At 41.5% G+C, this 14,896-nt stretch overlaps 1 protein-coding gene across 1 annotated transcript; it reads right to left on the bottom strand.

The window, feature by feature from the left end:
- Positions 1-2,669: 2,669 nt before the first annotated feature.
- Positions 2,670-4,635, bottom strand: LOC311505112 (antimicrobial peptide NK-lysin-like; the record flags this gene model as incomplete). The annotated part of the gene is made up of 5 exons (XM_084568515.1): positions 2,670-3,215; positions 3,507-3,661; positions 3,754-3,831; positions 4,397-4,476; positions 4,587-4,635. The coding sequence occupies 5 exons, from the start codon at positions 4,633-4,635 to the stop codon at positions 3,140-3,142; spliced, it is 438 nt and encodes a 145-aa protein (XP_084424641.1). The 3' UTR covers positions 2,670-3,139.
- Positions 4,636-14,896: the final 10,261 nt, after the last annotated feature.

The following is a 14,896-nucleotide window of genomic DNA, read 5'->3' as shown; positions in this document are numbered from 1 at the left end:
AGCACAGTATACTGTAGTTGTAGGGACATTGTCCAACAATATGATAACTCTTTTTGCTGTATATTAATATACATGCATTTTACATTACAGTGGAAAACAAATAAATCATCTATAGATGCCCTATTACTGCTAAAATAATGTATTAAACTAAGGTGTTACTTTTTTGTAATACAAATTGAGAATAAATCCCTGAACGTTCGCTGTTTGCATTAAAATGGTTTTAAATCAATTCTGCTTTCTCTGTCTGCAGGTCCTGTTTCTACACTGAGTGAAATATTTAAACCTAGCAATCTCTTTTTGGCTGCACATTTCCATCAGATCGAAATATTTAACATGTCTGCTGCATCATTTTAATCTGTGGACATGGTATATTTATATGTGTCACATTTCAAATCTTTTTCAAATACTTAGCCCTCAGATTTGTCACATCACTTTAAAGCAATGTTTGGTTGGGTTGCATCTGTTTAAAGACGGGACACCATGCTGTACAATTTAAGTGTATAATGATTCTTTAACATTACCCCTTGTGCATCCACGGATATTTCCGCCTGCTCCTCGTCATCTATGCTGAGCTGTAAGGTTCTTCCGTGGACTGTCCAGAGAGACACAAAAGTTTTGGTACACCTCACAAAATCAAGACAGGTCAAATATGCTGCGTTATGATACGAGACATGAAAGAAAAGTGCATAAGAGGCCACAGACACACCTGAACATGTCACCAAGATGCACATGAGGAGGACTGAAGCCTTTTCCATTGCTGCCAGTGAGCTGTGATCTCTGTGTGTGAGCTTCTGTGGTGATAACACGGCTTTTATGTACAGCAGAGGTCTGTTGAGCCCCTAATCAACCCCCCTACCCCTTACCTCCACTGAAGGCACGTATGGAAATTCAAACCGCAACCTGCAGACAGTCACACTGCATGAAATTAACATGTGGTTTCATCAAGACGCCCCTCTTAAAGTATTTTTGAGAGGGGTGCTGTCTGGGTTGTTGTCTTTTCCACGGAGTGCTCTTACTCACTGATATAAAAATAAACAGTGAGGCTTCAGCTACACTGTGTCACCATTTAAGGTTCAGTCATTTACTGACCCATCCACCCATCAATCGGAGATCAGAGGTCACACTAAACGGCAAGTACTGTGATCAACTATGACATTAGATTACGCTCACATAATGCCTCTACGATAATACAACAGAGTATCTGGCTGATGATTGAGCTCTGTGAGGATTTTCTTGAACCAGCTGAGGCAACTGATCCATGGTCTTGTTTAAATCTGCAATCCTGCAAAGTGACTTGTGAAACACTGTCACCCACATCTACTTTGTCTGATTCTGGCAAAACACCTGAGTACGTGCTTGAACAGTTTTCGCTTTCTTCAAGCTGGCAACTGACCCATTTTAAAGAATCTTCAACATATGCCTTTACTGCCATTCATTTATTTGAAAACCATTCCTGATCAGCTTTCCTTTCATCTTCATCCATCAAAGGAATTATGGAATCATTGAGCTCCACTATTTCTTCATGTAAGTTATATACATCATTTTGCAAAAGCTTGTGCACTTTGTATACATCATCATTATTTCTCTCATTTTAGTAGTTTTTTTATTATTTTTGAGGAGGAGGGAGATGTATCGTTGCTCTTTCAATCGTCCTTATTTTCTGATGACAAAGATGAAACAAAAACAATGAATGATCGGTTTAACCTCCCTCAAGCAAAGCCCCTAAAATGTGGACATAACACTGATAGATTCATTTGCATTAACCCATGAAATGAGGCCCAGTAAAGCATAAAAGCGAATTGAAAGAACAAAACTGCTCACCTCTCCCACAGAGGTCAAAGACAAGAGGGAGAGTTTTGGTGGGACCAGGGCTTTATAGAAACATGGGGTTCCCTGAAAAAGGAACACAGGGATAATTGAGGTTCTGCCTGAGGAGAAGTAGCTCACAATCGTCAGGTATGTAAACAAAGAAACAAAAAAATTGTGTAATTATTTAATAACATGCATAACCCCTGTTACACTGGCTCCAGTCAGTCTATGCAGTTTCTCTTGCGATGCCTTTTCAGTGGGCTTTGGCTCCCTCTTGTGGTTAGAATGGGTGTCGGTTCTCCTCCAAAACGTTCTGCCATCCTCATTAAATCAGTGCACAATTCACTAGCAAATCTCCAAACAGTTGACTTTTCAACAGCAAATGCGAATGTCCTACTATTCTTAAAAGTGCAGAGATTATCAAAACATTAGATGCTTCCAAACGTCCGTGTTTTAACCAGACACCGCTGTCCATTCTGCATGACTTAGTAATTAGCAATAGCAACGGCAGCTACGTCAGTGGGTCGCAGCGGCTATAGCTTCAGTTTAGCTCACCCTTTCAAGCTTCTTTTCGGGTCTTTCTAAGGGTGTGCCAAACCCTGCTGGACTGAGCAGCCTTATTGTTTCCTAGCACGTTGCTGTTTTGAAATATGAGCTCCTTCAAGTTCAAGTGCAGCGGTTTCAATAACGTGTACTAGAATGAACTGCATGCATACGGCCGTATGTCCCGCACCACAACAGGAAATAATGGTTTCATATTCACCAGCCTCCTGACACAAATAATGCTGATGAGCAGCGGCCTTTAATACAAAAGAAAGTTTGTTGTACATTTTATCCGAGTCATCCATCCCCCTCTTAAAGCCTTTCCTTAAATAATTTATCCATACCATCTTAAGAAACTCTACTCCTGAGCACATTTTAGGAGTTGCCAATGAAAGTGGGATTCACCAAAGATTTCTGAGAAACGTTTCACGTGTGCCCCATGTTACATTCACACTTTTCCTATTGATTTTGGCGCTAACATTAAACATGACTGATATGACTGCTTTTTAAAGGTTTATAAAAAGAAAGAAAAAAAAATTTCAAAGGCCAGTGGTTGCTCTTCAGATTTTATTTAATGCAGCAAAGAGGTGTAATACAGAAGTGGAAATTAACAATTCAGTTGTTGCAAAGAAAATAAAGCCAAGTAAATAAAGGCAGTGATATAAGAGATAATTGATAATATACTTTAAGCTACTGGTTGTCACTAATGCGAAGCTGATGTTTTTGTCTGTTTTTAGTTTTTACAAATGAAAATGCAGCTGCATGTTTTTTATACATGCATAGGATGTCAGTAAAACACGTTGATTTTGGGGCGAGACTCCTCATTGTTCTGGTAAAAGAACACGTCCAACGACTCCTTTGGCCTAAAGAGAGAAAAACAGAGCAACATCAAAAATAGCTCAAATGTAATTCATTTCAGTTGCTTTTAATGTTAGACCAATATACTAATGTGTTATTACAGAGGCATTATGTGAGTGTAACCTAATGTCACACTACTTGTCAGCGTAGTCTCTGATAACATGCTATAAATTAATTTATAGCAGTTTTGCATGAGATATCTGACATATATAGTAACTCATACTGTACAGATAGGCCCACACCTTGCATAATTTCACACGTTTACAGATCCGCCTAACGCCACAGCAGTAACTCACTTGCATGCTTTGATGTTGACACAGATGGTCCTCACGTCATCAGTAGTTGTGAGTTCCTCGATCAAAGTTCCGAGGCTTGACTTCACAAGTTTGCGACATAAAGCCTTCAGGAGTCCGATTTCATTGCAGACTGTGTTCAGCTTGGCCGTCAGGGACTGTAAAAGTAAACGTGACATTAGTACCCCACTTGATCCCGTGGCCCCCGGATGGTGCTGTTCACTGCTGCATGCCGTTGAGTGGATTTTACCTCTGCAGTGGCGTTACGGCCGGCCATTTTCTTCACCTTGTTTAAAGCCCACTTGCACGCCCAACACTTCCCTGGAAGCTGGAGAGCAGGAGAGCAAAGTTTATAGCACACTATACTGTAGTTGTAGGGACTTTGTCCAACAATATGAAACCTCTTTTTGCTATATATTAATATATTTGCATTTTACATTACAGTGCTAAACAAATAAATCATCTATAGATGCCCTATTACTGCTAAAATAATGTATTAAACTAAGGTGTTAGTTTTTTGGAATAAAAATTGGGAATAAACCCCTGAGTGTCCACTATTTCCACTGAAATGGTTTTAAATCAATTCTGCTTTCTCTGTCTCCAGGTCCTGTTTCTACACTGAGTGAAATATTTAAATCGAGCAATCTCTTTTTGGCTGCACATTTCCGTCAAATCGAAATATTTAACATGTCTGCTGCATCATTTTAGACACCAAATCAAGTTGTTATCTGTGGACATGGTATATTTATATGCGTCACATTTCAAATCTTTTTCAAATACTTAGCCCTCAGATTTATCACATCACTTTAAAGCAATGTTTGGTTGGGTTGCATCCATTTAAAGATGGACACCATGCTGTACAATTCAAGTGTATAATGATTCTATAACATTACCCCTTGTGCCTCCACAGATATTTCCGCCTGCTCCTCATCATCTATGCTGAGCTGTAAGGTTCTTCCGTGGACTGTCCAGACTGTAGAGACACAAACGTTTTGGTACACCTCACAAAATCAAGACCGGTCAAAGATGCTGCGTTATGATACGAGTCATGAAAGAAAAGTGCACGAGAGGCCACAGACACACCTGAACATGTCACCAAGATGCACATGAGGAGGACTGAAGACGTTTCCATTGCTGCCGGCAAGCTGCGATCTCTGGGTGTGAGCTTCTGTGGTGATAACACGGCTTTTATGTACGACAGAGGTCTGTTGAGCCCCTAACCAACACCCCCACCCCCACCCCTTACCCCCACTGAAGGCACAAATGGAAATTCAAACCACAACCTGCAGATGATCACAGTGTACGAAATTCACACGTGGTTTCCTCAAGACGCCCCTCTCAAAGAATGTCGTCTTTTCCAGGTAGTGCTCTCACTCACTGGTATTAAAATAAACGGTGAGGTTTCAGCTACACTGTGTCACCATTTAAGGCGCAGTCATTTACTGACCCATCCACCCATCAGTCAGAGATCAGAGGTCACACTACACGGCAAATACTGTGATCAACTATGACATTAGATTACGCTCACATAATGCCTCTACAATAATACAACATGAATATACAACAGCTACGGGGGTACTTCATTGCACAATATGCACAAAGAGTTGAATTATTAAAATAAAATAGTTGAAACAATGAGTACTTAAGCGTTTGAAGGAGAGCACAACCTGTACTATCTACAGACAGGAGAATTTCTCTTGCGGAGTTTCTGTTTGTCTAAGACCTTGTGCATTGTGAACTTTTTTTTTTTGTTCAGCTTTCTCCGGTTCATGTAGTGTTACCTTGCTGTGGTTTGTGCCACAAAGTTTGCTCTGCAAAAATGTGAGGGAGATGCTTCAACTGTATACACAGTAATGCCACGTTATAGATAGATAGATAGATAGATAGATAGATAGATAGATAGATAGATAGATAGATAGATAGATAGATACGTTAGCCAGGCCTAGTTTTCTTATAAATATTTCATTTATTTGGCATAACCACGTGGTCCAGTCCTTCCCCACTGTTTATGCCTCAAGCAGATTTTCAGTTACCTTTGTATTTAAACAAATTGATCGCTTTACACTAAGACTCAATTTCATTGGTTGTCCAGTCCCTTACATTCCCCTAGATCCTCCTAGGGACGTAACACAAGCTTGAGTATTTGGATTTTTCACCTTTTAAGATGAAATGCTTCCTAATAAACAGTGCATGACTTGTTTATCTGCTTTTTAAAGAAGCTTTAGTGGGTTTTGTGAAAATGCTGAGCTTGAATGTTCATCCCTGAACCAGGGAATTGGAAATAAATGTTGACATCAGCCTGGAAAGTCTTTCAGGAGTACGTACATAAGGGTAACGAAGTTAAAATCAACATAAAGTGTCTTAGTAAGTTGTTAGGCCCCCACAACAGCTTTAATGCATCTAGTATTCAACTGTGTTGCAATCTAGTAAGTTTGACCACGGCATATGATTGACATTACATTCATACTCATCAAACCATTCAGTTACTACATTCTGAACGAGACCACTCCCATCAGGATGGAAATATTTTTCCATTGGATGCAGATGAACACTTGTGAATTAATCTGAAGTAATCTATACTTCTAACTGCACAAATGAATCCAAGGGTGTAAGAAAGCCAAGACATCCCCTTATTGCAGAGCTCAAAGGTTACGGGCTTGTATTGTCCTCTCAGAGGTCTCATTGGCCAACAGAGAACTAGTTGGGTTGACCAAAAATAGGTTGGTCCAGAAATAAAAACACTGGGTCCCAGTAGGAAATACATGCCAGTCGAATCCAAACAGGAACCATGATGACTGGAGTCATGAGTGGGCGTGTACTAAACCTGCCAAACATCTGTGAGCAAAATGGAGAAGAAGTGTTTTTGCTGTTTGTCTGAAGCAACAATTTTTTTATTAAGACATATTCAGAACTTGTTGAGAGACTTATCAATTGTTCTGTCTGTGTATTTGCCACCTGCAGTGTGGAAAAGTGCGGTAGTGTTCTACCAGGTGGCTGGTTTCTGAGCAAAACCAGATTGTTTTGAATGCCAGACCTCAATAGTGTAGGCCACACATGCACTCGTTAAGGGTGACTAATCTCACCTCACTGCTTTTTTCCCACATGTCTACAGACTAGATTGTGTGGTGTCCATATTTGCATTAAAGTTTTGCACTGATAAAATATTTCTTTCTGTAAAGATTGTATCTGTCCCTGGGGTTCTGTATAAATCACACTGTACGTGTCATCACACATGTTCAGTCAGCCAAAATTTTAGACCATAGTAATCTCCAAAGGCCTCTAGTGTTATTATGGCATTTAGTTTTGTTGCTCACAGCTTTACATCCCCTAATCAGCTTTTGTAAACACTGCGTATGAAAATACAGCTGCTTCGGAGGTTCTTTATTGCAAAACCAAGACAATATGCACAAACAGTTGAATTATTAAAATCAAACAGTTGAAACATCGTGAGTACTTCAGCGTTTGTCTTTCAATAGACAGGAGAATTACTCTAGCAGAGTTTCAGTTTAACACATGTAGCCCCGGGAGAAAGATGTTTAGCTTTGAGATCAGCTGGTTTGTCTAACAACTTTTGCATTGTGAACTTTTTTTTGTTGTTCAACTCTCTCTGGTTCCTGCATGCAGTGTTTGAGACCTTGCTGTGGTTTATGCCACTAAATATCTAGATATTACTCATCGTTCTGCATAAATGGGAGGGAGATGTGACATTACTGTGTATACAGTAATGTCACATTATAGATGGACAGATAGATAAATTCCCATCAAGACACATTCAACATTAAAAACACAATTAAAAACACACATTTAGCGAAACTTAAAACACACGTGACTGGTGGAGTGTTGAAAAGTGCAGTGTCTATTTCAGGGTGTATTTCAGTGGTTATTGCAGATGGAATGAAGCATTTTCGGTCGATGTTTTTCTGGGCCGGTGGAACTTTGTACCTTCTGCCTGATGGCACTAACTGGACGGAGTGGTGAAGGGGGATGATAAGGGTCCTCTGTGGGATCAGAGCTGCTGTAAAGTTCAGACAGCAGAGTGTGGAGTGCACCGCTTATTTTGCTGGGCTGGTTTGTTAATCAGGAGAGTTTGATCTTGTGTTTGGTGGTAAGAGAGTTATACCAGGATGAAATGTTAAATGTTAGAATGGGTGCAATGAGTGACCGGTAAACCAGGGTTAAAATGTCCTTGCTGATGTTGAAAGGTGGAGGCGTTGTTGTGCTTTCTTATAAATAGTGTCAGTGTGCTGCGTGAAGGATAGACAGGTGTTAATCGCAGCCCCCAGATATTTAAAATAGCTTAAATACATATTTATATCTAAACTGGGCTTAAAGCTGCAGTAGTAGTACAATGTCTTTCCTTTGTTTCTCTCTCTCTCTCCCTGCCCTGTTTACAGTCGTTTCCACAACTGATTCCACCTGAGAAGTCTGACGGGGCCTGCTGATTGGTTGGTTTGGGCCCAGCTCATCCAATTACGACCCATGGCCTACATTAAAAGGGATCCAGCTACAACTGCTGCTCTGCATGATCCAGTCTCTGCTTCCTGCTTGCTTGTTTGCTTGTTATGCGGCTTCTTTATTGCTTGACTATTTTATTTTAATTCCTGTTGCCTACCTAGTTTGTGGTCAAGACGTGTGGACCTTTGCGTACCATTTATCTCAGCTATGATGGAAGGTGCGGACTACAGGTGAGATTAGGGTATGAGATCCCCTTATTGCAGAGGTCAAAGGTTACGGGCTTGTATTGTCCTCTCAGAGGTCTCATCGGCCAACAGAGAATTGGTTGGCTTTGACGAAAAATAGGTTGGTCTAAAATAAAAACACTGGCTCCTAGTAGGAAATACATGCCAGTCGAATCCAAACGGGAACCATGATGGCCGGGGTCATGAGTGGGCGTGTACTAAACCTGCTAAACATTCATTCATCTTCTGCAACCGCTTGTCCTGTGAAGGGTCGCGGGGGGTGCTGGAGCCTATCCAAGCTGTCAGACAACCATTCGCACTCACATGCACACCTACGGGCAATTTAGAATCACCAATTCAACTAACATACATGTCTTTGGGTGATTTGCCACCTGCCGATCTGCGGTGTGGTAAAGTGCTGTGGTTGAAATGCACCAGTTTTTCTACCAGGACACTGGTTTCTGAGCAAAACCAGATTGTTCTACATGCCCTCGATAGTGTAGGCCACACATGCACTCATAAAGGATGTTACATGTCTGCAGACTAGGTTTTGTGGTGTCCATATCTGCATTAAAGTATTGCACTGATAAATCTTTCTGTAAAGATTGTATCTGTCCCTGGGTTTCTGTATTAATCACACTGTACGTGTCATCACACATGCTCTGTCAGCCAGAATTTTAGACCACAGCCATTTCCACAGGCCTCTAGTGTTATTATGGCATTTAGTTTTGTTGCTCACAGCTTCACATCCCCTACTCAGCTTTTGGGATATATAAACACTGCGTATGAAAATACAGCCACTTTGGAGGTTCTTTATTGCAAAAGCAAGACAATATACACAAAGAGTTGTAATACCAAAATCAAACAGTCGAGACATCATGAGGAGAATTACTCAGAGTTTCAGCTTAACACATTGTTTAACACATGTCGCCTTGGGAGAGGTATGTTTAGCTATGAAATCATCCAGCTTGTCTACGTACTTGGAGACAAGATTCTGACATTTCTTCACCAAGAACCTTAGGGAGAGTGCTTTGCAGACGTTGTGCAACTTTGTCTTGATTTTTTCCTTCAAGAAAAGAAATTAAACACATGTCTGAGAGCAACATCTTCTGGGTTTCCACATCACAACTTGCATTATTCCTGAAAAGATTTTAATAGAACATTCATTCATTCATTCATCTTCTGTACCCGCTTATTCCTGTTAAGGGTGGCGGATCCTATCCCAGCTGTCATCGGGCGAGAGGCGGGGGTACACCCTGGACAGGTCGCCAGTCTATTGCAGGGCCAACACAGAGAGACAGGCACACTCACACCTACAGACAATTTAGAATCACTAATTAACCTAACTAGCATGTCTTTGGTAAGTGGGAGGAGAGAACCCACGCAGACACAGGGAGAACATGCAAACTCCACACAGAAAGGCCCAGTCGGCCCATGGATCCGAACCCGGGACCTTCTCGCTGTGAGGCGTCAGTGCTAACCACCTCGCCACTGTGCCGTCCTTGATAGAATATTCCCTTTGTGTAAATCTTGTGTCGCAGATTCACAAAAATCAAATATCGTCTTTGAAAATAAACAGTTTATTACTGTGTTGCGGATTTTTCCCCCCCGTCCTAATAGATCTTGTCTTTTTATTCAACTTGGAACCCTATTGTTCTAAAGGATAGGATTCATGATTCACAATTTTAATGTATGAATATCTGATACTGCCGTGTGCTATAGTTTGTATTTATATATTTTTTTTACCTTTGACATATCTTTGCCCAGATGCTTCTCTACTTTAGACGCAACGAACTTGCAAGCATCGCATATACCTGGAAAATCTTTGACCTGCAAAATGTTCAAGTGATTATATTGACATGACACAAATCTAAAAGAGAATGCTTTCAACATGAGTGTCCTTGCTTCTCACCTCCTCTTCATGGTGGTCACTTTTCGCCTTAACGTTGTTCCAATGGAAGATTCTCCTCCTCCTTCTCGGTTTGACCCTCCAAAGACTTCCATGACTCAACAGTGTCTAATAACAAAGCATCGCTTACAGAAGCACTTCAGTTATCAGAAATGATCGGGTCATTATTGCTGCTTGCTTACCACTGGGGAGCAGGTGTGCAGAGAGCAGAGCGATGCTGACGGCAAGACTCATGGTCAGTTTTCTGACAGAGCTGTTTCCAGCAACCGCTTCTGAGGTCTTTTATGCTCTTTTGTTGATTCTACGTATCAGCAACTCATGTACCACAACTGTGAATCTTGCAAAGGTGACAAACTGAATTTTTAAACGTTGCAGTGTGACGTATTTTCAAAGCAACAGCTCAGAAAACAAACAGTTGGGTCTGTGTATAATTTCTGTTATTTTAGCTTTAAACAGAACATTAGGAGAGGTCAAATCCATAATTAGGTATATTCTGAGAACAGAAGAACACACACAGCTCTGCGGTATATATAAAAGGAAGTGGATGATTCATAGTGAAGAAAAACCCCTTCACAACATGCAGATAAGTGAAGAACACTCTCCAGGGTATACACCATTTAGTCATAACATTATGACCATCTTCCTAATATTGTGTAGGTCTCCCTTGTGCCTCCAGGCTTGGTATGGGCATGCATGAGCGTACGTGGCTTCCACGGTGTTAGTTGATGATGTGACAGAAGCAGCCAGATGACTTCTGAAGTGTTTCTCTACTGAGATTCAGCCAAGTGAAGCAGAGTTGACTGGACGGTGCTTCATAGTAGAGAAGGACAACAGCCCAAAAGATTTTATGAAAGCAACCGAGGAGTTCTTGAAGATAACGGAGAAGGGTATTCTTGCAATGGCCGAAGACAGTTGCCTGATCTCAAGCCAAGCAAGCTCGCATATTACTAGCTGAAGACAGAAAAAACAGGTGAGGACAGCTGAAGTTAAGGCCTGGCAAAGCATCACAAAGGAGCTGTTCGATGATGTCCATGGGCTCCAGGCTTCAGAAAGTCATTATGTTAAATTGTCAAGCCACTTGAAACCTATTTTAAATGGTTGTAATTCCTAAACCTTTCCTCCAATCTGGATAGACTTTAGACTGAGGTTACGGTTAGGGTTAGGGTTTAAGCAAATTTATGTTGGTTTGTTAAGCAGAACTCTTACCGAAACAGATACTTATATACACCCCTTTTCAAAAGTCCAACTTGGTACATTGTCCGAAGTACATAGTCTCTTACTACTCCAACGATCAAATCATTTCAGTACTATAAGGTATGAACTCTCTGTAAAAGTGTGCTCGTAGTGATATGTAAAGTAACAGGTAACAGAGAAACAACTGGTTTAATTCTTTTTTGAGATCTCCAGCACCCTGTAGGGGTTAACTTTCTTCTGAGCAGGTGATATCGAGTGCAGACTCATCATTCTTGTAAACTGCATGAAGGTATTCTTGTAATTTCTTTGACAGAGCTGACAGGAAACAGCGTGAAAGGGAGGCGACAGAGTGACATTCAGCATGGCTTATCCTTAAGACACCGCAACCTATCGATTTTGGGTACCTTTTCTGGCCCTCTGCTTTACTGCTCTAATTTTAGTGTGCTGTAGGCACGATACATTCTGCCTCTTCCTTTTTTTAAACTTAAATCAAAAAGTGAGGCAGTGGGTTCGTGTGCCTGCTGCCAAGCTATTTTCACAGAAACCGTTGTTGTTTTAACACCATGTCGGTGGGGTTAACCATCTCTGCAAACGCTCAGATAGATCACAGATCATTTGGGTGTGTTTTAGCTGCCAAGCAGGGTTGCAGGTGGTTAGTCTGTCAAGATGAGCTTGAGGATGTACGCTGCAAAATCTGTCTATCAAAAACAAATAAAATCCACACTCTGATTAATAAAGCATATGGACACACCTGAACTCTGCATGCTAAAATTCCACTTCCTCGGTTTTGTCCACACTTGTAATTAAATGTAAAAGGTGTTTGATTAGTTTTCACGGGTAAGGCTATTGAAAACAAAACTGCCAGCTGACTCCTTCCTGGTTCACACCTACTAAAACTATGTTTAACACCTTTAACCGTTGAATAGTGAAAGTATTCGTTGAACAGTGAGAAAAATCTTAGAAGAAAATAAATGACCTGAAATATTTGCTGCCATCGCCCGTTTCAGTGCAGGAAAAGTGTGTGTAAATGTCAGATTAGCCATGTGAAATAACAGACATGGGGAAAATCATCAGGTGTATCTGAGTAATGGAAACGTCCAACTGAATGTTGTACCTGAATGTGGCACCATAGTGGAAACACAACTCCAAATACATCATAATGTTTCACTATGACTCTTTAGCTGCTAAATGCTGCGCTGTGTGCACCAGATAATTGTGTCTGTGTGTTGTGAGGTGCTGAGCAGGTAGTGTACGGTCAGTTTAAAGACCTTTTTGCTGAAAACAGCAAAGGCCAAAGACAGTGTTTAACCAACAAGAACCACACCATAATTGATGCACGGACATTTCATGACCGAAATAACCATAACCAAGGTATATGGGTGGAGGGAAGAGTTGAATTAAAGGGATGACGGGAGTTAAATACAGAGATGTAAGATAATCTCGAGACGGGAGAGAGAATGAAGTCCGGGGGCACATCTCAAGAATGTCTCTTAGTCCCCTCATGAGAAAGCAAATAAATGAGAGGGATGGTGGTTGCATGAGGCGTGGTCTTGTTCCTGAATCTAGAAGTTCTAATAATTTCATCATATGAATGCTGTGAACCTGGAAGTCCACGTGAACAACAGACTGGACTGGAGGGACAGCAGTGATGCTGTGTACAAGAAGGGCCTGATTAGACGCTACTTCCTGAGGAAGCTCAGGTCTTTTAAAGTATGCAGCAAGTTGCTGGAGACTTTCTACCAGGTTGTTGTTGTGGACGCCTTGTATTTTGCTGTGGTTTGCAGCACCAGCAAAAAGGTCATTGGTAGAATTGACAAATTGATCCAAGAGAGTTGGAATCCATCGGCTGACTGGGTCCGTGTGGAGTTTGCATGTTCTCCCTGTGTCTTTGTGAATTCTCTCCGGGTACTCCGGCTTCCTCCCACGATCCAAAACACATGCTCATTAACTGGTTAGTTGGTGATTCTAAATTGGCCGTAGGTGTGAGTGTGGCTGTCTGTCTCTCTGCGATAGACTGACAACCTGTCCAGGGTGTACCCCGCCTCTCGCCCAATGACAACTGAGATAGGATCCAGCCCCACGGCGATCCTCCATAGTACAAGCGGTTTCAGAAGATGAATGAATGAATGAGTTGGAGACATTTGTCTCGGTGAGGGACAGGAGTACACTGGACAAGCAGCTCTTCATCATGGACAATCTGTCACACCCAACACACCGGACTATAGAGGGACAGCGGAGCTCATTCTCCAACAGACTGATTCAGCTCCACTCCCACAGTGAACGCTACAGGACGTCATTCATACCGTTCTCTATCCAGCTGTACAACGACTCACCTCCCTGTAACAGATAACTCCATGTTAATGCACATTATTGCACCTTATTTATCCTTCCTATGTATATAATATAAACTCCTACTAAAATTGCTTATTTTATTTTTATTTTATTTTATCTTTCTTTTTACTTGCGGAGTATTTTTCTTCTTCACCGGTTCCATAAAGTCTCAGGTAACGAACAAACCGTTTAATCCTTTGATCCCATAGGGGTTAACTTTATTTTGAGTAGGTGATACCACGCGTACTACAAACTGCAGACTCATGATTCTTGTTAAGTGCATGAAGGCTTTCTTGTCATTAGTTTGAACGGGCTGACAGGAAATAGGGGTACAGAAAGGAAGGAGGGCGATGTTCAGCGTGACAAACCTTTAAATAGTAAATTCATCTCATGAAACACTACGTGCACAATTATTAGGCAAGTAGTAGTATTTTGACCATATCGTCATTTTTATTTAATACTTTCCAACTCCAAGCTGAATAAACTTGAATGCCTATTGGATTTAAACATACTAGGTGATGTGCATTTGTGTAATAAGGGAGGTTGTGGCCTTAGGAGATATCAGGTGCGCACAACTATTAGGCAAAATGGGCCAGTAAATAGAACAGACTTCAGAGGGATGCAGCACTCTTGAAATTGCCAAGATATTAGGATGTGACCACAGAACCATCAAAGGTTTCATTGCAGATAGGCAAAAGGGTCGCAAGGTGCGCGTTGAGAGAAAGAGATGCAAATTAATTGTGAAGCTACCAGGAACTGATCATCCTCCCGTGCTGTTGTATTCCAGAAGTATTCAGAAGTACAAGGTGCTCAGTGCTCAGAAACATGGCCAAGGTAAGAAAGGCTGAAACCCGTCCACCACTGAACAAGACACACAAGTTGAGATGCCATGACTGGGCCAAGAAATATCCCGAAGACAGACTTTTTTTTAAGGTTTTCTGGACTCATGAGATGAGAGTGACTCTTGATGGACCAGACGGATGGGCCTGCGGCTGGATCAGCAATGGGCAAAGAACTCCACTCTGACTCAGACGCCAGCAAGGTGGAGGTGGGATACTGGTACGGGCTGGAATTATTAAAGATGGGCTTGTTGGACCTTTTCGGGTTGAAGATGGACTCAAACTCGACTCCCAAACCTTGCCGCCAGTTTCTAGAAGACAGTTTCTTCACACAGTGGTACAGGAAAAAGTCTGCATCTTTCAAGAAGACCATGATTTTTATGCAGGACAATGCTCCATCTCATGCGTCAAAGTACTCCACTGTGCGGCTAACCTGCAAAG

The sequence above is a fragment of the Chelon labrosus genome, assembly GCF_963514085.1.
Source record: "Chelon labrosus genome assembly, chromosome: 20".
NCBI classification, from domain to species: Eukaryota; Metazoa; Chordata; class Actinopteri; order Mugiliformes; family Mugilidae; genus Chelon; species Chelon labrosus.
Note: the sequence above shows the minus strand (reverse complement) of the source record. Positions and strands in the feature narration are given on the sequence as shown.